This window comes from Gracilinanus agilis, chromosome 3 (genome assembly GCF_016433145.1).
Source record: "Gracilinanus agilis isolate LMUSP501 chromosome 3, AgileGrace, whole genome shotgun sequence".
Lineage (NCBI taxonomy): Eukaryota > Metazoa > Chordata > Mammalia > Didelphimorphia > Didelphidae > Gracilinanus > Gracilinanus agilis.
The window spans coordinates 225,376,211-225,403,867 of record NC_058132.1 but is presented as its reverse complement, the minus strand read 5'-3'; the positions used below and the strand labels follow the sequence as shown (position 1 = coordinate 225,403,867).

The window sequence follows — 27,657 nt, the reverse complement described above, 5'->3', positions numbered from 1 at the left end:
GTTGGGGGGAGGGAACGGGTTGAGAGGGCAGTAGGGGTTGGGGAGGGGGCGGGATCGGTTGGGGGGAGGGAACGGGTTGAGAGGGCAGTAGGGGTTGGGGAGGGGGCGGGATCGGTTGGGGGGAGGGAACGGGTTGAGAGGGCAGTAGGGGTTGGGGAGGGGGCGGGATCGGTTGGGGGGAGGGAACGGGTTGAGAGGGCAGTAGGGGTTGGGGAGGGGGCGGGATCGGTTGGGGGGAGGGAACGGGTTGAGAGGGCAGTAGGGGTTGGGGAGGGGGCGGGATCGGTTGGGGGGAGGGAACGGGTTGAGAGGGCAGTAGGGGTTGGGGAGGGGGCGGGATCGGTTGGGGGGAGGGAACGGGTTGAGAGGGCAGTAGGGGTTGGGGAGGGGGCGGGATCGGTTGGGGGGAGGGAACGGGTTGAGAGGGCAGTAGGGGTTGGGGAGGGGGCGGGATCGGTTGGGGGAAGGGAACGGGTTGAGGAGAGGGTGTGTCAGGAGCACTTTCATAGGAGGAATCCTCAAAGGCGGAACTATTGAGGAATAATTCTCTCTTTTGTTGGAACTTCTTTTTAAACTGTTTCCTCCTTCTTAAATGCTTAGCATGGTTTTTTATATAAGCCAGCAGTTGCTCTTGGCCCTCTTTCATATTTCCCATTTCCTTCTCTATCTTACTAAATCTCTGTGAGTTAGTGTCCTCCAGCTTCTCTATTATATTTCCTATTTCCTTCTCTGGCAGTTTCTTTTGAGAGAAGTAAAGATAAACTATTCCGCCTACTATGAGTATTATCACACTTACTATCACACCTACATACAGTGCATCAAACAATCCTGTAAATGTATTTTCAGTTGTCCCTGTTCCAAAACAAATCAACGTAACAGCCCATAATATGGACTGGAACCAGAGTCTTATAGTTTGAAATCTAGTATATATTTCCGCAGTAATGCTTCGAAACCCCCACATTCTTACTCACAGTAGATATCACTAGTGGGCAAGGCCTTCCTCTTACTAAGGGTTGGGCTATAGAACTAGTTGTATTGTTTTGGGTTAAGACTTCCTTTTGTTCCTGCCTGGCTGAGGACAAAAGCTATAGCCTGAGGCTGAGTACTAGAGATAAAGCTCTTTGAGGGTAGCCAGGGCTTTTTGCCTGAGGCAAAAGTTGGGAGTGTCTTTCAAAAGCTAATTTTGGTTCTGGGAGGCTCTATTCAGATTGTAAAGGTCTGAAGAATTTCTTTTCTTTAAAGTTATGTGCCTTCTACTGTGGGGGAAAAAGAAAATGCGGCTTTTAAATTCTAGCTGGCCCCACCAGGCTTTTTCTTTTTCTAAAGATTTTTAAAACTAAAAGTACGGTTTGAAATAGAACAGAGTTTAAGCCTATTTGTAGCCTAAAAAAAATTTACTCTCCCTAAGTCTACTAAATAAGTCTAGTGCCTCCCGCTTCTATTTGGCTGCTTTTAAATCTTATTCAGGTGTGCTCCTGGCCTGGCTAGGAGAACTGAGCAGTCCTTCCCAGGTGTGGCCAAGGCCTCCTACTACGCTTAGTTCTTCCCTTAAGACAAAAAGGCAACCTAGCTAAATTTTCAGGGTCCCCAGGTTTTTTTTGATCTCACCAATCTAGCAGCTTTATATCGACCGAAGCTCCACGGCGTGCTGTGAGAAGGCTGACTTAAGGATAGATACAAAGAAGAATTCAAGAAAAATTCAGAAAGATTGAGGGAATTCGAGAGACCGAGTGGTCAGCCAATAATGTAAGAATTAAAATTTAGTTATTATAATTATATCTTTAAAATATGTGGCCGCCAGGAATCAACAATTCAGGTTGATTCCGTAATTAAATCAGACCCAAGTCAGCATCGGGTTGAGGAGTTTATTTACAATCAGAAGGTGAGTAGGGATAAAGAGAAGAGGGAGGTTAGAAGTCTAAATAAATGAAGCTGTAAGCCGCAAGGCCCAACAGCTGGATAGGCAGAGTATAGAATTGGCCCAGCCAGGCCAAGGAAGCCAGCCTAACTTACCCACGTGACAATACAGAGTGTAAGCTGCCTGTGGTCTCAGGAGATGCTTCTTCTTCCAGTTCCAGACGCCAACTAACGCTACAGGAAGTTCACTAACTTACTTAAAGAGAATGTGTCTTTCATCACTTCCTGTGGTCCACCTCTAATTCAAATGGACAAATGGCAGTTTCTACATTGATTTGGACTGCCCAAAGGGCAGTCCCTTATTCTTGATTTGTTACTTATTGTCACGTGTGGGTAACTCGTCTCCCCTCCCCACTAAGGGAGGTGGGAGTGACATCATTAGCACGCCTGTGTTGAGTAGATTCTTGACTATTAAATGGGATCTGGCTATTCTATTTACACAGAATACAATAAAAACAATATATAAAATACATATATACTACGATACATAATAGAATACAATAAAAACTATATAAAATAAATATACATAGAATACAATAAACAAAATATATAAAAATAAATATCTAATAGAATATATACTAGAATACAATAAAAACAATGTATAAAAATAAACGCTAATTAATACTTCTTTTATGACTGATATGTATCAGAGAGCTAGGGTTATAAGGACAAAGCATTTAGCAGTTGCTCCCTTAAGAATTTTTATGGCAGCTAGGTGGCTTAGTGGATTGAGAGCTAGGCCCAGAGACAGGAGGGCCTGGGTTCTAATCTGGCCTCAGACACTTCCTAGCTGTGTGACTCTGGGCAAGTCACTTAACCCCTATTGCTTAGCCCTTATTGCTTGTCTGTCTTGGAACCAATACATAATATTGATTCTAAGGTAGAAGACAAGCCCCACCAAAATAAATAAATAAACAAATGACCGTAGAAATAAATAATTAAATCTGGCCTCAACAAATAAATAAATCTGGACTCATTTATTTAAAAAAAAAGAATGAATTTTTATATGCTATTATAGATGGTAGAGACAACATGCATGCAGAGAAGTTATTACAAAATATGTATACCAAGTAATAACTTGTCTGGGATGAAGGGAGTCAAGCAATGCATTTTTCTGGAAGGTGGTCCCTGAGCTCAACAAGGCAAGGAGCTTGGCATCCTCAGGTGCAGAGGTGAGGAGGGAGAATAGCTAGGCAGGGGAGGGACAGCACGTAAGAGGAAGGTGGCTACAGAGATCAAGCAAGCAAGAAGTAAGAGGGCGTGAAACTAGCGTTACTGAATTTATTAACTAATAGTCATTGTTTATTAGACTTCACATGCTTACTTTCTCTTGGAAACACGCTTTGGTAATTTAATTGGTATTGGGTCAGTTACCTCAGAGGGCTTTTTACTCTCTCTAAGGGGTCACGAGTGCCAATTCAAATAAATTCATTTTCTTGTAATTTTTTAATTTGGTGGGCAAATGTTGCTGTAGAATTACTGTGACCTGGTAGAACTGAATTTGTGTGTTCCAGATAAGACGGTGTTCTAGCATTAGGCTACCTTGTCCTGCAGGAACTTGAGTTTTCTCAGACATTATTTCATCAGGGCTTGGAACATTCCAATGAGTTAAAAAGAAATAAAATGCCTCTATATAGGAACCCCGTATATTAAGATGATTTGATTGGTTAGACACCCACTGAGGCGAGTTCAAAGTAAGTGGATCCCATCCTGGGAATGAGTCACATCCAGATGCACCCATGCCTGCTTTCCATTCTCTTTTCTTCAAGGTGGCCCAAACCACAGGGACCTTCCAGACCTGAGTCACTGAGAGGGACCAGGCTTGCTGAGGATTTCAGAGGCTGTGACATGGGCTTGAGCTTTAGCAGATCATTCTCCTCTCAGCCCCATACAGTCACCACCACCCCCACCGCTATCATCGTCATCATCAGGCACATTTTTACAGCCCATAAAACGTGGCAAAAGCACTTTCCCCAGACTAGCTCTGTGAGGTGAAGAGTCAGGTTGTCATTCTTCCTACTGATGGGCTCAGCGAGGTTAAAGCAATGTTAGTAAGAAGTACCATAACCAGCAAGTTTTGGAAGTGGGGAGTTGGCGGATTGTGGTTTCCAGAGCCCCAGAAGGGACCTTGGAGATCATCTAGCACCACCTTCCCATTTTACAGAGCAGAAAACCAGGGCTCAGAGACCTCGTGCCTCTTGCTTGTGGTTGTAAACGTAGAAAGAGACAGAGCCAGGATGCGATGTTGGGTCCCCTCCGACTACCTGGGGCGGATTTCCTGAATCCAAATCTGCTTCTTGTGTCCTTTTGGAAAATTATAGCAGGTGCGTTTCCTCAGGGTTAGGCGATTCTCGTCTGTACTGCGTATGGTAGGGCCAGTATCTTTTCCTCTTTAATATCAGAAGAGAAAGAAGTTGTATTGACACGGTGTCTCTGAGTGAAAATATTCTGGTGAGTAGCCTACCATTTTGGGTGTTCACACAACTGTTACTCTAGTAAATGAAGTTTGGTCAGATTTTGGGTTTGGTACAGACTTGTTCAGTCATTTCAGTTGTGTCCAACTGTCTGTGACTCCTTTTGGAGTTTTCTTGGCAAAGATACTGCAGTGATTTTGCCATTTCCTTCTCTAGTTCATTTTACAATTGAGGAAACTGAGGCAAACAGGATTAAGGGACTTTCCTAAGGCTGCACAGCTATGTGTCAGAGAGGACAGATTTGTAGTCTAGAAGAGGAACCTTCCTGGCTCTAGGCTTGGTATTGCTTCCACTCTGCCACCTAGCTACCCTCAGGACAGACTCAAGCCAAACATTACTTTCCTTCTTGGATTTTGCATACAGCTTAGGAATTACTGTGTATCATAGTTAAAGGGATGTGTGTGTGTGTGTGTGTGTGTGTGTGTGTGTGTGTGTGTCCTAGATAGTGAGGGCAGCAGTTCTCAGAGACCCACCTGGAAGATGATCATTCCTGGTATGGCACTTAATGCTTCATAAAGCATATTCACAGCTTTTATTTCATTTGATTATCGTCATAAGGCATCTACTCTGAGATCTGTTTGACACACGAGGAAACCGAGGCTTACGGAAACAGCTGACTTGCCCAGGGTCACACAGTGAGAAATGGGTAGATCTGGGACTGATTCCAAATGCATTGCTCTTTTCCACCATGCCTTGCTGCTGCTTTAGCCCCCTTCTCAGTCTGTGATCTTAAAGATGGAGCCCAAGGGATGCTAAATGGCATTAATGATTCCAAATGGTTACCTCCTCCTGTTATACAACCCAGAACCCTGCTGGTTATTATAAAAATAGTCATGGTAGCTAACTCCTACAGTGATCTTGTTTTATCACTCAGAAATTCTCAAATTAGCTTATTTCTAATACGTTCACCATGTGAGCTTTTTATTTATTTAGAGAAATCTGTGTTATCTGGCATCTTGCCGCCTGGAAAGTTTTTAGAAGCAAACATCCAGATCTTTTGTAATTGTTTGGAGCTGAGGGCATCCTAACATCTCACAGGAGACTTTTTTTGGCGTTTGGGACTAATCTTTTTCTGCATTTCACGCATTTTGCCCTTGACTCAACTCCCTCCCCTCCCTATTAGCTTCTTGACAGTATTCCTTCCTCATTTTTTTTTTTTTTTGTGTTTTTCTTTATGTGCTGTCTTCCCCAATAGGAATAAACTACTTGAGGGTATTATTTTGTTTATTTATATTTGTATCACCAACATTTTAGCATAGTTCCTGGCATATAGTAAGCACTTAAAAATTGCTTTTTCAATTTCTTGAATTGTGGTGCTGGAGAAGACTTTTGAAGGTCCTTAGGAGGTCAGATCAGTCAATACTTAAAGAAGTGAATGCAGATTATTCACTGGAAGGTGAATTCTGAAATATCAGCTTTAAATAACCGAGGCTGAAGCTTCCATACTTTGGCCACATAACGAGGAGACAGGACTCATTAGACAAGGCCCTGATGTTGGGAAAGATTGAAGATAGGAAGAGATGGAAGAAGAGGACGTGGAGTGTCATGGTAGCATCAAACATGAACTTGGACCGACTTCTGGGAGCTTGTGGAAGACAGAGAAGAGACAAAGAGTTGGATGTGATTGAACAAATAAATAGCAACAACAAAAAATATTTAAGGCAGAAGTCATTTAATTCAAGTTTTGTATGAATAGGAATTATTGTCCTTTAGATACTCTGCCCTTCCTTCATTCCCCAGTGGACCCTAGCTTTATACTGAAGGGCTTAGGAGGAAGCTCCGAGGGAAAGCAGATGTCACTCTCAGCAACATGTGGTCCATGAGCTTGTAGCTAATGGGAATTTTGATGAATGGGTCTTCTTATTTCCCAGAGTGCCAAATAACAGCTCTTTTCTACGTGTTTATCTTGCCTTCATTTTCTATTCTCTACTTCTGTTTGTATTCTCAATTCATATCTCTTATGCTTTCTTCATTGCCACTTTTCTTTGTAACCCTGTGTATACTCTGAAGCTTTAATGTTAGGAATTAAATCAAAATATCAGCGCTCTCAACAAGTTGGCACTGGTACCCCAAGAGCATTCATTGTAGAGTGCTTTCCAGGGAAAAATCCTCGACATTTTGGAACTTATAATGCTTATATATACTCCAGTGGATCTGTGTCCTTATCAGCATGATTATTGCCTTCAACAACGCCAGTCCTGGACCATCCCTGCTACCCATTCTGTTCAGCTTTGGTCCATGTTCTCCCAAGATTTCTCACAGGTTGCCCATCCAGTGTTCTGGATGTCTTCCTAATTTTTTCTTGACGTGAATATACTAGTCAAGCATGTGGACCACAAGCATGTGGACCATCCAGTGGTTATCTTTTCCATCATTTTTTATATGTGTGCATTTCCCTTAATGTTATTGTTCTTCTAGATGATTCCTTTTTGTAGTGTGTTACAACCCCCAACATATCCAAAATGCGGCAAATTTGTGGCCTTTTGGGAGAAATCTTTTTTTCTCTGTAGCCGTCTCATTATGACTTTGAAAATTCTCTAGAATATACAGAATAATATATAAAATAATACCCAGCTATTTATGGACCAGTAATCTCAATGGTGAGGAGACTATGCCCAGAGAAGCAGGCTTTATCTTTCTGTGTCTATTTTGTGCAGCTGTCATCCATATTCCCATATAACTTTGCCATGAAGTTCTCCCAGTAGTGTGAGGAAATCCTTGTTCGTTCTTGACATTGGGAGGATCCCAGTGGAGCAAGAGAACTGTCCATTGATTATAATCTGCTCTTTGCATGTCCTTGCATGTGACAATCCATACGATGTATTGAAACCAATTATATTTTGTAAACATAAGCGACCGACACCAGTGGTGTCAAACTCAAAAAGAAACAGAGCCATGCTGGTGCATATTAACTTAGAGGACCACAAATTAATATTATCTATGTTTTATTGTATTTTTATTTATTTAAACTTCCCAATTAAATTTTAATTTCGTTCCCTTACACTGGGAAGTTTTGTGTCTGGAATTATATCATCAAAAAAAGAATAGATTTCCAAGTAACTGGTTTTTCCATGTTGTTAATATTAATTAGTCGTCATTTTGAGACTATAACAAGGAAAGATTCTTGTTCTTTATTTGAAGTTACTAAGGTGGCATCATGCAGACTTAGTCATCTTTTTGATTTGTCTAAATGGTGTATCAACTTTGGTTTGTAATAAAGACTTCTTAGTATCTTCTCTTGTATTTTCTTGCTCTTCTTTCTTGTTTTTGAACAGGTACAGAAATGATGGTAACTGTAGTGGTGGGGAGGTGGGTTATGACTCATGGCATGTTCTCTCTCTCTCATAGATATCTATCTATGTGCATATATACTTATTATATATTAATATTCTATGTACATATATACTGTATGTACTTATACACACATATACTATACTTTGTGCATGTACAAGCAGTCATTATCACCATTATTTCACTGTTGTGGGTCCTGCCCTCATTTTTGTAGATTGAATATCCTGGCCTCTAGGTCTTCAATCCGCAGTCTTTTTAAGTTGAGTGACCAAAACTGTTCATCCCTCTGTGGCACACCCAGTGACAAGCCTCTAAACTAGAGAAGTTGGTCTTCGGATGAGACCTGACAGCATAACTCCAGACCTATATTTTGAAGGTCTTTCCAATTTGGTGTGTCCGGCCAGAGATCATACTCCACTGGCCTTGCATTGGCTCAGATTCTACTTCTGTGACTTAATATCTGTATAATCTTGGGCAAAGAGAGGAAGGAAACTAGCATTTATTAAATGCTTACTGTGTACTAGATATTATGCTAAGCCCATGGGATATAAACAGAAGCCCCTAGAAAGGTCACTTAGATTCTCTAGCCTTTTTTTTTTTGCTCCCTTCCCCCCACCAGAATGAGGAGATTGGATCAGCTGGCTTCTGAAATTCCTTTCATCTTTAGGATTATAATATTATGGAGGGCTTCTTCTACCACCAACATGAAACATGAGAGCAAGATTTTAGTAGAGGGAATATGTATGTGTTAATACTTAATGTAATATGGCTGGAAAAGGGCAGGCCTAGATAGATAGATAAATAGACAGGTAAATGTCTGGGTTCTCTTAGTGATAGACTTTTTTTTTTTTTTTTTTTTTTTTTTTTTTTATAACCCTTACCTTCCGTCTTGGAGTCAATACTGTGTATTGGCTCCAAGGCAGAAGATTGGTAAGAGTAGGCAATGGGGGTCAAGTGACTTGCCCAGGGTCACACAGCTGAGAAGTGGCCGAGGCCAGATTTGAACCTAGGACCTCCCGTCTCTAGGCCTGACTCTCATTCCACTGAGCTACCCAGCTGCCCCCAGTGATAGACTTTTGCTTGTATGGCCTTGAAAAAAAAATGAATAGGAGTGTCACAGAATGATCTAAAGGTCCTTGAAATAAAGCTGAATTTAATTCATCTCTAAGTGATGGAAATCTCCCTTCCACATAAAGATCTATAAAAATCCTACATGCCATTGTAGGAATATAAACTTAATTAAACATGTATTAAGTTGCTTTAATAAGTCAGTACAGGTATTTTGACATTCTTGCTAAAAATAAAATGAGAATAAAGGAAGTGGCAGCTAAAAGAGAGGGTGGGACACAGGTATTCTCCTTGGAATTGCAAAGAAAGGAGTTAGTGGAGTGAGTTTTAATGTTGTACAAAAACTACAAGAAATATTATTTCGTGGGACAGGACATTAGTTCATCTCATATTATAATAGTCAGGGTAGTATTTGCAGGAAGACCACTAGGAAAATAATTGCCACTTAGATACCAATATCCATTGTTGGAGATAGATTTAAGGGGGCAGCTAAGCTGGCTTGGTGGATTGAGAGCCAGGCCTAGAGATGGGAGATCCTAGGGTCAAATCTGGCTCTACTCACTTCCTACCTGTGTGACCCTGGGCAAGTCACTTAATCCCATTGCCTAACCTTTACTTAAGTTCTTCTGCCATGTAACCAATATATAGTATTGATTCTAAAACAGAAGGTAAAGGTTTTTTAAAAAAAGATGGATTTAACTCTAATTTATTTAAATTATTTTATTGGAAATAAAATATGAAATAGACAACAGGAGCAACATCTACACCAATTGTAATAATTTCCTCCAGAAATTAAATCAGGGTAATTGTTTCAATAATAAGACCAAGAGAGCCTGGAAAAGCTCCTTAGACATTGACTTATTTGTCAAACAGAGAGAGTTGAATGTCATAGGCAACACTCTGCAACTGGGTCAGAATTGCAAATTCCCCAGTAAAATATTAAGAATGACTGATGATTATGAGCAAGATTGCCTCAATGCAAAGTGAAGCAGTAGAAGGCAAAACCAGTCAAAGGAAGTTTGGCAGAACAGCTAACTGAGCAAAGCTATCCCAAGTGCATTAACAGCTGAAAATAGAAAGAGAACTTCAAAAAGAAGAAAAATGGAAAATATTTGCAAAAACTATTAACAGTTTTTTTCCTCCATCAAGAATAGTGGAGCTAGTACAGAAATATATTTCATTCAGTGGGGAAATAGGAGGCAAAGGGGAATCAAAAGGAGTTTAGATTAAAGGAAGGTTTCATCCTAAGGCAAACGAACTCTAAGGACATAGTGGACAGAAATATTTCAAGTTCTTTTTAAGATGACAAAGAATAGGAAACTGAGGGGTTTTTCATCAGTGGGGGAATACTGAATGAGTGATAGGTAATAAATATAATAGAACACTGTTTTGCTGTTAAATGAAAATCAGTAGGATTAAATGTAAACTCTTGCATGTACATTCAAAAAATCAGTTCTGCAAGTATAAAACGAGGAGGCATGAATAGATATTTCTGGAAAATAACTGGAGGTTTTCTTGGCTTATTAGGAATCAGCAACACCTAAGAGGTGGCAGCCAAAAATTTAATATCATTTTGGGTTGTATTAAGAGGGACATAACTTTCAGGAACAAGGAGGCGATAGTTCTGTTGTCCTCTGCCCTTGTGAGACCTCACGTGGAGTACTGAGTACTGAAGTAAGGATATTGATCAGCTTCGTGGAGTTTTCAGAGAAAGGCTGCTAGGATGGTGAAGGGTTTTGAGCCGATGACTTGGGTATCAGTTGAAGGAATTGGTATGTTTATCCTGGAGAAGAGAACACTGAGCTGTCTTCAGTATTTAAGGGTCTGCCACCTGGAGGAGAGCCTCGATTTGCTTTGCTTATTTAATAGCTCAAGGAGCAATGGGCTGAAGTTGCAAAGAGGGAAAACTTCTTTACATAAGGGCTCTCCAGAAGCTTTAAAAGGCTTCCTTGAGAGATATTGGGCTTCCCTTTTCTTGGAGGTCTTTGAGCAGTACCTGGACCACCTTTAGGTGAGTATGTTATAGTGGGTATTTTTTTCTTATATGGGTTGAATTCCCTCACAGTTTTTGAATTCTGTGATTCTCTGAATTTGAGAAGGCAACAGAAAAGGTATATGATGGGCACAAACAGGCTGCAGCATAAATGAATGATGATCTGGTATCACCAAGAAATTATATGGCAGAAAGAGAAAAAATAAGCAGATCATGTCAAGAGTGAAGGCTGACAGATGGACAGGCAGAGTATACTCCACTGGTTTTCTTATACTGGGAGAAAAAGAGAAATCTCCAGGACCCTGGGAGGATTCTTGTAGTGAATTTTTGGAAAAACAGAATTAGTGGGCATGGATGGGTTTTGATTCAAGAGAACTCTCAAATCAGTGAGGCCACAGACTGATTATTTCAGTACTGTATACAAAGGTTTGTACAATGAAAGAGACAAGAAAAAGTAAAAATTCCCTTCTTTTAAAGAGTCCATAGGAAAAATAGAGATGCATACAAAAATTATAGTTATTATAAGCACGTGCCAGAAAAGTATTGTAGTAAGACATTATTAAAAAGAACCTTGGCAGGATCATTCAAAAGATCTTCATTGAAATTCCAGTTTCGACATATACAGACCATGATCTTGGGCAAATCACTTAATATCACTGAATTTCACAGTGAATCTGTGAAATAGGATAATTTAGGAAATATGAATATGAATTTTTGGTGTGAGATTGGCTTGGAAACAGTTGTGTTAGAGGGCACTACTGATTTGTATTTTGTTTTCCACATCAAAACTGCATGTAATGGGGGCATCCAGGTGGCTTAGTGGTTTGAGAGCCAGGCCTAGAGACAGTAGGTTCTGGGTTCAAATATGGCCTCAGACACTTCATAGCTGTGTGACTCTGGGCAAGGCACTTAACCCCCATATATATGTAGGTCTTTAACTGTACTGTAGCTTTTTAAGCCTCAGTTTAGTTCAACAGCTACCTTACCTGTGTTGTGCTAGGCAACTTAATGCTAGATAATTTTCACGTAATTTTAATTTTTTTTTCTCTTTTGGACCAATACCCCTTTAAGTTTAAACAATTTTGGTGACTTAATATTGGTTCTCATTGTTTGTCCATCTTCAACTTTAATTAGTATGACCTTAATTCAAGCCCCAGAATAGACTGTATTCAAATTTAAAGTAATATTTATTTTAATCTACTCTGGAAACAGATTAAATGGGAACTATCCAGATGTATTATTCCAGTACATGATGCATTCTTTTTGGTTATTATCAATTCTGAGTAGCATTGCTGGGTTTTCAATGCTACTCTGGTTTTGAATAATGGGTTGACTGTTTGTGCATTTCTCTTGGAAGTGCCTTTTGGTCTAGCAATCTCTGAATGTGTGGGTTAATGGCTTGGCAGCTGATGGTCTGGAAATTCCAGAGCACTGATGACGCTAGCTTGGTAGGTGGCTTGTAATTTCAGGGTGGTAACTGAGAGATGGACAAGTTATATTTAAATGTTATATGACAGAAGACCATTTTAAGATGTTATATGATACTTGAACTACACTTTTGGATGTTGAGATTTCTGAAATGGCATTTTTCATATCTGAAATGGTGTTCTCTAAAGACTGAAAAATAATCGTCTTATGGTGGGGTATGCATTAAAGATCAGTAAAGATTAGATCAAGAAAATGGCACAAAGAATAATCTGAAAAAGTTTACAAAGTTAAAGATATAAGTTTAGGGGTTATGAGTAACCCTGATGCTTTAGGAGAAGCTAAATTTACCTACTTGGAGGTTTGCTATAATATTTTTAAAAAACCTTTTAGATCCAGCATGAACGGATGGAAAATATGTGAAATCTTTTCTTGCACTGTTAACATACAGAATCTTACCAAAGTTATTTTGGCTCTATAAAAGGCAACGTTTCTTATTTGAATATGAAGTAAAATGGCCCAACTCTTATCTTAGATACTATTGCATGTAGACAGAATCAAGAAACTGATTGATGTACTGACTTGATAAAGGAGTAGGCAATACAACAAAAGTAGTTAATAAAAAGTTTGATATAATGTACATAAATTAGTTTAATGCTTAAATTTGTCAAAATAATAAAGCTGTGATCTATAGGATACCAAGGTGAAAACACATCTTCCTTGTCCTACGAATGGGAAGAAACATACTTTCAGAATTGGTGAATTGGCAACCAGTTTTGAAGGGTTTTTTTTTTTGCATGTCTTAGGGGCTGACATGGGGCAGCTTGGTGGCACAGTGGATGGCGTTTTGGACCTGGAATCAGGAAAACTCATCTTCTTGAGTTCAAATCTAACTTCAGATACTTATGAGCTGTGGGACCTTGGGAAAATAATTTAATCCTGTTTGCCTCAGTTTCTTCATCTGTAAAATGAGCTGGAGAAGGAAATGGCAAACCACTCTAATATTTTGGCCAAGAACATCCAAAATGGGGTCAGGAAGAGTTGGACATGGCTGAAAATGAATGAAAAACAACAGATTGTCAGAAACCTTGTCTGTCCCCTTATCTAGTCCCTTCATTTTATAGATTAAAAAAAGCTGAAGCAGAAAGAGTAAAGTGATTTCTCATGTGTCCCACACTTGGTTGGGGGCTCGAGCCAAGGCTATCATCTAGTTCTTTAGACTTGTCTTCTGGTGTTTCCTACCTCACCAGGTCATGTTGGCTCATTTTGAGATTATTCCACTGGCTCAGGAAGCAGGAATGACTCCTGCTTCTATAGATGGTGAAGGTTATAAACTCTCCACCTCACCATTCCCCCCTGCCCATCCCCAATATATAAACTCATAGGTTTAATTCAAGCTAACCAACTCTCTAACTTGTGGGTGTGAGAACAATTTCTGCCCTTTTCCCCTCACTTATTTTACTACTAATACCAGGGTAGGGATCTGTGGTTATGCAAGAATATTGTTTCTAAGCAATAAACTCTGACATCAGTATCAGAGCAAAATTTTTCCCTGCTTTTTCTCTGGCAATCAGAAACATAGCCCCTTTTGAGAGCAGAACCCCTGACCCTTGATGAAATCATCTATTTTAGGCCTATGATATTTAATTTAAAATAGTTCACACCTTTTTGCTGACCTTAATGGGTGTAGATACTTATTTCTAATAACTGAGGGGGAGAAAAGAAAATGATATACTACTTCCTCAAAATAATCCATGTAGAAGAAATTTGTGTATATATTTTTGGCTCACTTATAGTTAGTTTGCCTTTCATCCTCTTCCCACCTCTGAGATCAGAGGTTAGTAGATTTAAAGTGTCCAGCCAGGCCAGCCCTTCCTTTTATAGATGATGGATTGAGGTCTAGATGGAAGTGACTTACCCAGTGGCCTCGCCTCTGAAATTTCTTTAATAATCTTCCTTTCTATTACTTTGACCCTGATTTCTATGGGAACACCTCTTCCTCCTCAGGAATTTTCTCTGTTTTGATTCCTTTTCCTTTGGCTTCTTCTTATTCTCCCAGTTCATAAAAAAAGTCTTTTTTCTGGATCCCAAGGCTAGTCTTTCCAGTGATCTCCACCAAATTGGTTCTGCTCATTTATAGACTGACTGTTCACTGTATAGCTTGCTTTCCTTGCTTCAAAGTCTTCTGAGGCCTGAATACTGCTAACTGGATCTGCTAGAATTGTAGTTCCTGGGACCTATTGTCTGCCTGGGTCTTCATTGCTGCTGGGCATTCTTTTAATTAATCACTCCTTAATTCCTTATCAGATTCTCTGAGGCAGTTGCTGCAAATCATTCTTACTGTCTTCAAGCTCTTAATACTGATATTATATTAATAAAGACTAATAAAAACAATACTCTTAATGCTTAATGCAATTTCCTTTAGTTAGGTGACTTTGATTTTTAAAAAATTATTTTAAAATTATACTTTAACATTATTTCTAAAAATTTAGTTACAAGATTCCTTCCCTCCAAACCCTTCTCCACCCATTAAGAAGTCAAGCAATATATCAGTTATACATGTGAAGTCATGCAAAACATATTGCCATATTAGCCAAGTTGCAAAAAAAAAGGGTGAAAATAGTTAAAAAGTGAAAAAATAGGTTTTATCCTACACTTGGGGTGCATCAGTTCTTTGTCTGTAGGAAGATAATATTTTTCATTGTGGATCCTTTTGAAATTGCCTTGGATCATTGTATTGATTAGAGTAGCTAAGTCTTTCACAGCTGATTATTGTTAAAATGTCGCTATTATTGTTATGTAGTATTGTCTATATGCAATGCTGTCCTGGTTCTGCTCACTTCACTTTTCATCAGTTCATACTTAAAAAAAAAAAAAAAAAAGCCAAACTCCAAGCAAACAAAAAAAACCAAAACTTCACTAGCTTCCCCTGCTATACATTGCTGTCTTGAGCTACTGCTGCCTGACCTCCTGCTCTTTTTTAAATGTTAGGTTCTCTGTGATTTCCCTGTTCACTCATTCCTTATTATCTTCATTTGATCTGGCCTCTCAGTCACCTGTAACTGTTTTCTGTAAGGTGACTGCCAAATCCAGTGGCTTTTTTTTTTTTTTTTCTATTCTGAAATCTTTCTTAATTTCTCTGTAGCATTGACACTTTTGACCACCACTGCCTTTTTTCGGAAGCCAGTTTGCTTCCACAATATAGGACTCTCTATTTCTCTTGACTGTTCTTCCTCCCTTTCCTTTGTTGATCCTCCTGTAGAAGCGGTTCCTTCAGGCTAAATGTTTGGACCTCAATCCATATTCTCTCTCTCTCTCTCTCTCTCTCTCTCTCTCTTGCTTGACCTCCTAGCCTTAACTGTACATAATTGAGATCTCTTGTCCAAATGCTCCTTTAGTGCCAGTCCTAAATCTCTGCCTGTTTTCTGGTCATTGCCACCTCTTTGCACTCCTCCAAAATGAGTCAAAAGTCCTGTCATTTCTTCCTTTTGAAGTGTTGTTTATATCCCTCCAGTTCTCATCATTCTCATTCTCTTTGTTCACTTCCTCCTTTATTCACAGGACAAAATAAAGCTGAGAGTTACTGAGTCCAAACCCCTCATTTTACAGATAATAACTGACATTTACATATTCATAATTTATAATACATATTTATATGCAGTCACAAAAAGTGATTTACTTATTATTACTATTATTATTCAGTCATTTTAGTCTTTTCTGACTTTTCATGACCCCACTTGGATTCGCTTTTTTTGTTTGGTGTTTTTTTTTTTTCCTTTTTTTTGGGGGGGGAGAAGATACTGGAGTGGTTTTACCTTTCCTTAAGATGAGGAAACCAAGACAAACCAGGTTAAGTGACTTACTCAGGGGTCAAATAGCTAAATAAATGTCGGAGGCCAGATTTAAACTCAGGAAGATGAGTCTTCCTGCCTCCAGGCTTGGCAGAATTCTCTCCACTGTGCCACTTTGCTACCCTTTGCGCACATGATTTCTTTGGGAGCTTTACAATAACCCTGTAAAATAGCATCACAGATTTTATTAAGTCCCTTACCTTTCCTGATGAGAAAACTGTGACTTGGAGAAGGTTAAGTAAATTGCTCAGTCACCTAGTAAAGGTCTGTTATAAATATCCCCCTCTCTACTGGTGAGAAAACTGTTTGGAAAGCTAAATAAGTCATCCATAGTCTCGTGGTGTCAGAGTTGGAATTTGAACCCATGGTTTTTTGATTCCAGATTCAATCCCTGATCTATTCCAGCATGATAGAACTAAGGCAACGAAGAAAAGTAATTTGCTCAGGGGCATACAACTAATTAGTAGTTGAGCCTAGACCAGTATCAGGTCTCCTGCTCTGCCTAGTCTTGTCTGAATTATTGTAATAGCCTTTGAACTCGTTGTTTTACCCCTCCAGTGCCATCTCCTTTGGGAAGCTTTGGAAGATGTCTTTCTTGTCTTCTGAAGAAAAAATGAAGCCAAACAAAACAGACCAGTCTTTGTGGAATAGTTTGTTTCAGAATGCCTTAGTGCACTCCTCATGTATTATCGTATATCAGTATGTCAGACTGTCAGAATGAGCATCCTCCCCTTACTGGACCAGAACTGAATTTTAGTCCTTGTATCACAGAATCCCAAATTTGGAAGAGACTGCTGTGCCCACATAGGAAGGTTCCTTGTCTACAATAGCTCCGACAAGGGATTATCCAGTTTAGACTCCTCACAAGGGGAAGCAGTCTGTCATATTTTTATAGCTCTAGTTGTTGGAGGTTTTTATTTACATAGAGCCTTTGTCTTCCTCTCCATAGCCTCCACTCATTTGCTCTTGGTTTTGCCCACTAGGTCCAAGTACAGCAAGTTGAAATTCTCTGACTGGCTGTGTGACCTTGGGCTTTCTTCAAGTAAAAAATACGGATAAGAGTAGCCATCTCCTAGGGTGGAACAGCTGGGTGACACAGTGGATAGAACTCTGGGCCTGGTGTTAGGAAGATCTTTCAAATTTGGCCTCAGATATTTACTAGCAGTGTGACTCAAGGCAAGTCACTTAACCCTGTTTGCCTCAGTTTCCTCATCTGTGAAATGAACTAGAGAAGGAATGGCAAGACCACTCCAGTATCTTTGCCAAGAAAACTCCAAATGGGGTCATGAAGAGTCAGACAAAACTAAAAATGACTCCTTGGATCAGATATTATTTGTAATAGTTTTATAATTTGTAAAAATTTGTAAAAAAACAACAACATAGTACACTATGAGTGCTGTATGAATCTTAGCTATTATTAATATTTGTTAATAGTACTTAACATAGTGCCTTGCACATAGTAGGCACTTTAAAAGTCTTATTTCCTTCCCTTATCTATCCTCTTCCATGTGACAACTCACCAGAACTATTGCATTACCCCCCCACCTCCCAGTCTTCTATCTAGGTTAAATCTTCCCAGTTCCCTTAACAAATACTTGTATAGCTTGATCTTATCATTCTAAATCATGCTGTTTCTTGTCTTCCTTTGGATACCCTTCAGCTTGTCAGAAGCCTTTAAAAATGTTACTCAGATCTGGGTTCCTTATTTCAAGGATCCTTAACTGTGTGTGTGTGTGTGTGTGTGTGTGTGTGTGTGTGTGTGAGATGGACCCTTTTGGCAGATTACTGGTGGAGTCTTATGGACTTTACTGGAAAATGTATTAAAATGCATAAAATAAAGTAACATAGATTACAAAAGAAAGAAAATATATCAAAATACAATTATTAAAATATGAAAAGAGGCCAAGAAGCACATTGATCTCTGGTTAAGAAGTCCTGTTCTCATTATGGAAAGGCCACAGCAAAGTCTTTGTTATTGGCTGGAAATGGCCAACTCTTCATGGCCTTGTGGACCATCCTTTCCGGTGGCTTTTCTTGGTAAAGGTGCTAGAGTGATTTGCCATTTCTTCTTCCAGTGGATGAAGGCAACCAGAGGTTAAGTGACTTGCCCAGAGTAATACAGCTAGTACATATCTGGATATGGATTTGAATTTAGATCTTCCTCCGTACCATCTAGCTGCTGCCTCCTGTGGCAAAGCACAAAGAAGTAATTCTAGACCTCATGCTTTCCTTACTTAAAGCAGCATCTAGCATAGTTTTATGCAGAGTATCTGCTTCAGTATTTGCTAAATTGAATCACATGTAAACTAAGCTGACATTTGCTTTTGGGGTCCTCAAATGCTACACTTCTCACTTAGTGATCCTGATAGGACTCTCAGGTCTTCTTTTTCTGAAGTTGAAATTTCACACCTTTCTGTAAAATGAGTGAGTTAGACTAGATGAACTCTCAGAGGTCTTTCTGAAACCTATGATTCCCTGTTGGATCAGGTGCCTCTTAGTATTTTTTCAGCCATCCTTGCTTCATGGTTGGTTGGGCCTCAGACTTTCAGAGATGACCAGATTTTATGACCTACTTTGGACCCAGAAGTTATTGAACTTCAAGGCTTTTCTTTTCCTCAGACATCATAAAACCACACGAAAGTAATGTGAACATTAGAACCCTTGGGAATATAAACTTTTTTAACATGGAGATGGCAAGAGATAGTGATAGGAAAGCCTTCTACAGTGGGACGGTTTGGTTTGTGTTACTCGAAGGGATTAAAAACCTCAGTTTGCCATTTCCCCAGCTATGTTTGTAAAAAAGGACTTTGGTACAGAAAACTGCCAAGGACCCAAAAATCAGAGTTCCCATTCCAATTCACTTTCTTTTGTTTTAGATGTTAGTAATTTTGTTAAGATATTTTAAATAATCTTCTCAGATTTACTTCTCTTCTAATCCTGTCTTGTACTCCTTGACAAGACCCCCCCCCCAAAAAAAAACCCCAAATAATCCCGGGATCTGTCCCTTTTCATACCTGTCTTATTTGAAATAGTCTATCCAAAATTGGATTTTGGGTTTGAGCTATGAGCTTTTTGAGTGCCTGAAAATTTGATTTGTGTTTATTTAGAGCACTTAAAATTAGACAGTATTTTTTCTTATTTTACTTAAGCCCTAAAGCAATTCCAGCTAGCTACAAGCTCAAAGATGCTCTTGGCCTTGCCTATAGCACCAGGAGTGATTGTTTCCTTCCTCTTCATCATCACCTCTTCAGAATCACAGAGTCTCTTTCATTTGAACAAACTCCAAACTCTAGATGCCTCCCCGGGCCATTATTGTTCAACTGTAGTGTCTGCGGATTATAGCTTTATAGGGTGGTTGGCACAAAATCTATAAAATGTCAACAATTTTTAAAAAGCATCTCTATTATCTTTTAAATGTTAAGCTCTTCCCTGTTTGTCTTCCACTCCCTTCCCCCCCACCCCCTCGCCCCGCACCTAGGAGGATGAATGGCTCTGCCTAATCTAGGTTTTATTTCTTTAGTTGTTTCAGAGAGGAAATCAGAGTGCTGTTTATTCTCATAGCGACAGAAATGGTATTTGTCAGCCCCGGCGATGGTTCCAGTTAATTACGAGAAGTAGTTACGATTCTTGGCTTCTTTGACGGTAGTACCGATTTAATGAAGTTGGGCTGCCTTTACGAGACTTACAGTGTAGATTACGAAAGGCAGTAGTAATCCAGAGGGCGCCTTTTTATGTTAGAACTCAGAGCAACTATAAGCTATCATGTATGTGTAAGGCAGAATAAGTTTCAGAAAGTTGCTCTTTAATGGAAAGAACCCAAAGGTCATTTTCTCCTTGTATTATGCACTAAGAGTACAATAGCAGTTCAGAGGGAGCCCAAGGGCCCAACTTAGCTTGGCTCTAGAACCTTATTCCTTTTAAAAAATAATTGTGCGCAAACGATTAAGAGAAAATTTTGTACCCTGGAGAAAGCATTCACATTTTTACAGCCTCAGGGACAGTACATTTCATCGATGGGTAGCCTGGCTTCTCTAGACACTGGCAGCGGTAGTAATGGTGATGGAGAATTCTTTAGTAGGCCTCTTTTTTGGTCTTGGTGGAATCTCTATAGCTTTGAAAGAAAAAGTTAGTGTTTTTGGTGTCTAAAAAATTCTGCTAAAATTGAGCATAATAACATTGTGTGGCATTTTGATTTTACTATTACTAAAAAGCACATGGTTATTTGAATGAAATTTGATGCCACTGAGGTCACTATTGGCAAGGTCTATACTCCTCATGAACTGGACGGCCCCCAACTCTTGGCTCCAAAAGTTGGATTTGTAAGTTAATTGTTTGTAGCTCAGAATGTATTTTCCCTAAGAAACAATGAAATAAGTAGTGATTTGTTTACCCAGGCTAGCCCACAAAAATCTATTAAATTTGTAATACATCTGGACTATAGAACCAAACACTTTTCATCCCGTTTCTGGGGAGAAAGTACATTGTTTTCACTTGGGACGCTAAGAACACATTTGGGGTAGGGATGGAGGCTTCTTTTGTGATACGTGCAGTGGGTGAAGGATTCCTTCTTGTAAGAGAGAGTAGGTAGGGACAGAAGTGAGCCAAGGATGGGAGGGTTAGCTCTGCCGGAGCTGGGAGATATTCTGGGAATGGGGGAATTGGCAGGTACGTGGCAGGGTCTGGAGTCAGGGAGACTCACCTTCTTGAGTTCAAATCCAGCCTCACTTACTTGCTATGTGATGCTGGGCAAGGCACTTCCCTCTGTTTGCCTCAGTTTACTCATCTGTAAAATGAGCTGGAAATGCCATTGCACTATCTTTATTAAGAAAACCCCAAATGGGGTCCTGAAGAGTTGGACATGATTGAATACAATAAAAGAAATCTAGAGGCAGCTTTTAGGTGTGAGGTTTGGTGTTTTTCATCCATTGTTTGCAAGTCGGGTTTTAGAGTTAGAGGACCTGTATTTAGAGGCTGCCTGGGCCCGAGTTTTTGACTCTGTCAAATGATGAGGCTGGATTAGATAACCTTTAAGGAGGCTTTTGGTTCTAAATCACTGATTCAATGGATGTTTTTAATTTGGACACTGGCATTACTGTGTTTCTGGGAGGCACAGAACAGATTTTCTTCAGGTTACTTAACTTTTTATTTTTGTCTTGATCCTAGGGGAGAGCGATGGCCAAGATGGAGGTGAAGACATCCCTTCTGGACAATATGATCGGAGTGGGAGATATGGTCCTTTTGGAGCCTCTCAACGAGGAGTCATTCATTGATAACCTGAAGAAGCGGTTTGACCACAATGAAATATATGTAAGTGTGTCCTTCGATTCAAAGACCTCCGTGTACAGGGAATGGTGTGGGTGCCGTGGGAAGTTTAGAGGGTCCTTACCTGGGGGCAGCTAGGTGGTGGCACAGTGGATGGAGCCACCAGGCTTGGAATTGTGAGTTCAAATCTGGCCTCAGACAGTGACTCTCAGTTTGGCTCTGGGCAAGTCACTTAACTGTTTGCCTATTTCCTCATTTGTAAAATGATCTGGAGAAGAAAATGGCAGAACACTCCAATATCTTTGCTAAGAAAAGCTTAAATGGAGTGACAGAGAATTGGACATGACTGGAAATGACTAAACAACAACAAAAACCATGAGATGATTTATTTACAGTCAGAAGAAAAGAGATGAACAAATCTGACATCTCTGGAGACTGCCTTTCAGAGGTGCCTCTTTTGGGGATATAGGATCTAATTAGTCGAGCCACTAATAAAATGTAAACCGCTGACTTCTTTTTATAAGTATGTTGACTTAGTTGGTTTTTTTTCTTTTTAGATTCTGGGAACATGAGCATATATTAAGTAGGCATATGGGTTTGGTGCCTGGAAATTTTGGGAAATACAGTCATACCCTATTTTAAGAAAATCTGATATGATAAACAATTCAAATACAAAGGGCTAGATTAGAAGACTGGAAGAGGGGGATTTTTTTTTTTTGTCTAAAAAAGGCTTCCTTATTTTATGAAAGTATTTGCCACAGTGTTAATACTTAAGTATTGTTTGTACTTTTTAAATAGATTTAAATATATTGAGATTAGAAGTACATGTAGCTTTTCAGGAACATGTTGAATTTCTGTTTGCCTCCTGAAATCTATAGGATCAAAGAAAATGAGAGCTGAAAGAGATTTTAGAGATCTTCGGTTCCAGACCCATAATTTTATAAATAAAAAAATTAGATTTGCCCAAAGTCACATAGACAGTAAAGAGCAGAGCTAGGATTCAAACATGTACATAGATTATAAGTTTAGCTGTGAAAATAGGCTCTGGAACCTGTGCCCCAGGGTTGAGAGACGTGAGAGAGGGTCAAAACAAAGCTTATAACATGCTTTTCTCTCTCTTTTTTTTTTTAATGGATGTTTGTGTTTTGAAGATAAAGTTGGGTGTATTTGCCACACATCTTTTTGGTTTCCTATTTGTCTACAGGGGGATTAGGAGGAGGAAATATTGAAATAAGTAGAGGGGGATTATGGACATTGTTATTATGTCTGGAAACTTAAATGTAAAGATTCTGCTATATCTGCTCTTCCCTTCCAAACTGATATTCATGACTTTGAGGTTAATGCTCAATGTGACCTTGGGGCTCTGTATTGTTTCTTTATGAAATAATTGTGTAATCTAAGAATTAGCCATCTGATATATATTTTTTCCCTGACAATTAATGTAGGATTGCTGAGGTTTTGACAACTGGTTCCAACACAAAGCCATATTTGTTACATGTAAGAGATGGAGCTCTTCAAAGTCCTTATTTTATTGGGGGAGATAGAAAGTGCCTTTGCAGAGCAATTAGCTTCATTGTTTGGGTTGGCAGTGACATGTGGTGTCACCTTCCCTCAAAGTATAGAAAGCATTTAGCCTTCCAGGTGGGAAAACCCGACAGTTACACTGCTTTGGTTGTAATGTCTGGTCTGACGCCAAATAAAAGACCTTCAAACAGAGATAGACTTTTAACAGTCTTTGTCACCGGGGTAGAAGGAATAAATTATATCTCAACCAACGTTACTGATCACTTTTCCTTTTGGCCTCAAAAAAAGTACAATTCACCATTACGTGAATTGAAAATGGGCCTGAGGGCTATGAGTGGAACATTGAGTTCATTCAAATATCTGATCCATTGTGGCCAGTAAAAACAACTGCCTTTTTAGCCAAGTGCCAAGCTGTAGATTTGTGGGTCTTCCGCAGACGGGAAGTCTGGGTTCCACGGCTTCCTAATTTCATTTTTTAAGCCATCCGTGGAATGTCTTTTCTACTGTGAAGTCATTGTGCTTTTGTGTTTTGAGGTAGCTTTGTTCACTAAGTGTACCTGAGAGAGTTCTTTTAGATATCACAGCAAAACCATTTCTATTTCCTCTATATAGACCAAGTACCAACCACGTGGAATCATTTAATTTGAACGTAAGAGTCAGCTCTCTTTTGTTAGTAGGAGTTTTGTTTGGGCCATCATCAGCTTGGCCTTTTTGAAGACGGTGAGGTGGTGCACTGGATTTAAGTGTTGGACTTGGAGTCAGGATGTCCTGAGCTGTATGGTCCTGCCATTGAACATCTATCTGCCTCAGTATCCTCATCTGTAAAATTCAAATAATAATAACATCTACCTCCTAGGGTTGTCATGAGGATAAAATGAGGTAGCATATATAAAGTGCTTTCGCAGACTTCAGTGTGCCTTATAAATGCTAGCTGTTCTTTAAAAAAAATTTTTTTTTTACCAATTACATGTAATAAATTTCTACATAAATTTTCTAAAGTTATATGATCCAAATTGTTTCCTTCTCTTCCACATTCCGGAGCTGCCAAGTAATTTGATCTGGGTTATACATGTATTATCATGCAAAACATTTTTATATTGTTCATTTTTGTAAGTGAATAATCATATAAAGCCAAAATCCTCAAAAAACAAGTGAAAAATCTTATACATTTATCTGCATTCTGTCTCCAACAGTTCTCTCTCTGGAGATGGATAGCATTCTTTGTCATAAATTCCTCTGAATTGACCTGAATCATTGTATTGCTGAGAGTAGCTAAGTCTATCACATTTGATCTTTTCATAATATTGCTTTTAATGTATACAGTGTTCACGTGGTTCAGCTTATTTCACTCTGTATCAGTCTATGAAGGTCTTTTTAGCTCCTTCTAAAATCCTTCAGTTCATCATTCCTTACAACACAGTAGTATTCCATCACCATCATATGTCACAGTTTGTTCAGCCATTCCCCAGCTGATGGACATCTCTTCAGTTTTCAGTTCTTTGTCACCACAAAAAGGATAGCTATAAATATTTTTGTACAAGTAGGTCTTTTCCCCTTAACACTAGCTATTATGAGTAGTACTTTCAAGGTCCTAGAATATCTTCCTTCTGTATTGAGACACTCTAGAAAAAAGGAGAACAGTTGTGAAATTCAATAATATATTAGCTATTTAGACACCAGCCTTCTTGGAACTTCTGGGTTTCTAAAATGGTGGATTCAGATTCAGAATCATCTACAAAATATGACAGAGCTCTTTGGCTACAAAGATTAACCCTCATAACCAAATAAATGCTTTTAGGAATAGCCAGAAACCCTTAAGATTACACCATATTAGGAGCAGCTAGATGGCTCAGTGCATAGAGCCAGGCCTAGAGATGGACGGTCCTGGGATCAAATCTGGCCTTAAAACACTTTCCAGCTGTGCAATCCTGAGCAAGCCACTTAACCTCCATTGCTTAGCCCTTACCACTCTTCTGCCTTAATCAATACTTAGTAAGGGTTAAAAAAATTTACACCAAATTCCCTGGTTTTCAGTCCATTTGACTTACAGAACAAAAGTTCTCTGGTTGGTTTGTGAAGTCTATAAGAAGCTGATATTTCTGAATAAAATCTGGGAAGAGGAGCTGGAGGCTGGAAGACAGAAGAGAAATAAAAGCAAAGATAATAGAGTCTGGGGAATGCTAAGGTCAGGGCTGCAGCAGTGCTGATAGAGATTAGAGGCAGATACTGATGGAGAGAAGGAGCTGGCAGCAAAGATCTAGAGGATAAAGTTCTAATGTGTTTTGAGGTAGAGGTGGAGGAAATGGCCACCCACACACTCATGTAGCCTTGAAGTCACATTGCATCTCTATTATGTGTGCAACACCTCAGCACAAGACTTTGGGAAGCTTTTGTGTCTGATGCGAGGTTCTGCTGACCAGTACAAGCTAGGCTTCTGGGAGGGCTTGCAGCAGCATACTGGAGTCCACAGTATGTATGCATGTGATGCATGAGAGGCAGCTGTATTGTAGAAACTAGCCCATGGCAGTTCCTAATTATCTTTAATTGTGAATGGCAAATGGCAGAGTGATGTGAAGGTCTCAGTATCCTTAAGAAAGAGAAAAGATGGCTTGAAAAGGGTGAGCATGAGAAAGTACTGATGAAGCAGTCCAATGCTAGATTTTTGGGGCATCTTTTGATTCTTTAAATTATTTTGAATCATCATATATTGTGAAGAAGTTCTAAGAGATGTGTGTGGCTCCTGTTGAGGACTTGGAACATGCAAATGGCTTTTCTTTATGAAAACTTTTGAAGATGCCCACATTTCTGGTCTTATTGTTTTTTCCTTTTTTTCCTTTTTTTCCCCAACAGTTACATGTAATAACAAATTTCCACACAATTTTCCTAAGTTATAGGACTGAACTTATCTTCCTTCCTCCCTTCCTTTCCCCCTCCTGGTACTGGCAGTAGATTCATTCTGAGTTATTTGTGTATTATCATGCAAAACATATTTCCATAGTGTTCATTTTTAAGTGAATAATCTTATAAAACCAAAATATAAACCCAAATAAACAACTGAAAAATCTTATGCATTCATCTACATTCTGACTTCCAACAGTTCTTTCTCTGGAGGTAGATAGCATTCTTTGTCATAAGTCCCTCAGAATTGCCCTGGATCATTGTTTTGCTGAGAGTATCTAAGTCTTTCACAGTTGATCATCATACAATATTTCTGTTACTGCTTATGGTGTTTTCCTGGTTCTGCTTCTTTCCCACTGCATCAGTCTATGAAGGTCTTTCCAGTTCTTTCTGAAATTATCCTCTTCATCACTCCTTATAAAACAATAGTATTCCATTACCATCATATAACAAAATTTGTTCAGCCAATCCCTAATTGATGAACATCCCTTTAATTTCCAATTCTTTGCCACCAGGAAAAGAGCAGTTATAAATGTTTTTGTATAAGTATATTCTTTCCCCTTTAAGAAATGGAATTTTAAAAAATCTGGACGCTAAACCATTTGGTGCATATTAGTTAAGTACTGATATTACTTCATTATCTGTACTTGATGTAATTACCTTCCTTACCTCTTTTAATCAGATCAATAAGAGATAATTACTACTACTCCTGCCTTTTTTTTTTTTTTTTTTTTTTTTTTTGGTCTCAGTTGAAGCCCAATAGATTCTGTTCCAGCCCCTTACATTTACTCTGTGTGTATCTACCTGCCTCAAATGTGTTTCTTGTAAATCTGTGGTAGGATTCTGCTATCCACTTTCATTTTATGGGTGAGTTCATCCCATTTGCATTCAGTTATGATTATCATTTGTGTATTCCTCTCCATCTTGATTTCCTCTTTTAATCCTGCCATTTCTTCTTTCACTCTCCCTCCACACCAATGTTTTGCTTTTAGACATTCTCTCTCTTTCCCTTCCCTTATATTACTCCTCTCCCCACCATCCCCTTTCTTTTCTTTATTATTCCCCTCCTACTTCTCTATAGGGTCTTTTAATTACTCCCCCTCAACTTTTCCTTCCTTATATTATTCCCTCTCCACCACTCCAATAAGATAGGTAAGATAGGGTAAACTAGGATTCTATACCCCAATGAATCTGGCTATTCTTCCCTTTTTGAGCCAGTTCCAGTGAGAATGAGGTTTAAGTATTACTTTAAATAATACCGTAAGTATTACCATTACCACCCTCATCCTCCCCTCCAAGAAATGGGATTTAAAAAAAAATCACCAAATAATCTTGACTGAGCGAAACAGGCATCAGATCAGAAGACTGATGGGAAAACAGCAAATTATAGGCCCAGAAGTACTTTGTTGTGTCTTCAGGGAGCTGGAGCACCATCCATCATTTGAATCCTTTGGCAGTAGCAATGAAATCTGGTCTATCTTGGTGATATTTGCCATGTTCTTACTCTGTATTTCATTTACACCAGGAAATCCATGATAGTGCTCACCTTAAGAAGACATTGCTGGGGGGACAGCTAGGTGTCTCAGTAGATAGAGAGGTAGACCTAGAGATGGGAGATCCTGGGTTCAAATTTGGCCTAAAACACTTCATAGTTGGGTGATCCTGCACCAGCCACTTAATTCCCATTGCCTAGCTCTTCCACTTTAGAACCAATGCACAGTGTTGATTCTAAGATGGAAGGTAATTGTTAATAAAAAAATAAAAAAGAGAAGACATTGACCAATTATCTAGAAGTTTTTTTAGCTATCTTCCTGCCATGTAAATTCACAGATTCTATCAATATTTGTGACTTATATGTGAGATATTATTACATAGATAATAAATCACATTATAACATTAAAGATTCCATTTTAAAAGTTGTTTGTGCTTGACCAATTACATACAGATTTTCTTT

The 27,657-nt window shown here is 39.1% G+C and overlaps 1 protein-coding gene across 4 annotated transcripts in view; it reads left to right on the top strand.

Moving 5' to 3' along the window:
* MYO1B (myosin IB) overlaps positions 1 to 27,657 on the top strand; it is a 222,777-nt gene that overhangs the window by 34,948 nt on the left and 160,172 nt on the right. For 3 of the 4 annotated variants that reach the window (XM_044669687.1, XM_044669685.1, XM_044669686.1), the window contains exon 1: positions 21,192 to 21,326. In XM_044669687.1, the coding sequence (XP_044525622.1) occupies positions 21,192 to 21,326 (135 nt within the window). Of the gene's footprint in view, positions 1 to 21,182; positions 21,327 to 27,657 lie in introns of those variants that run through there. The other variant, XM_044669689.1, reaches the window with a different exon arrangement.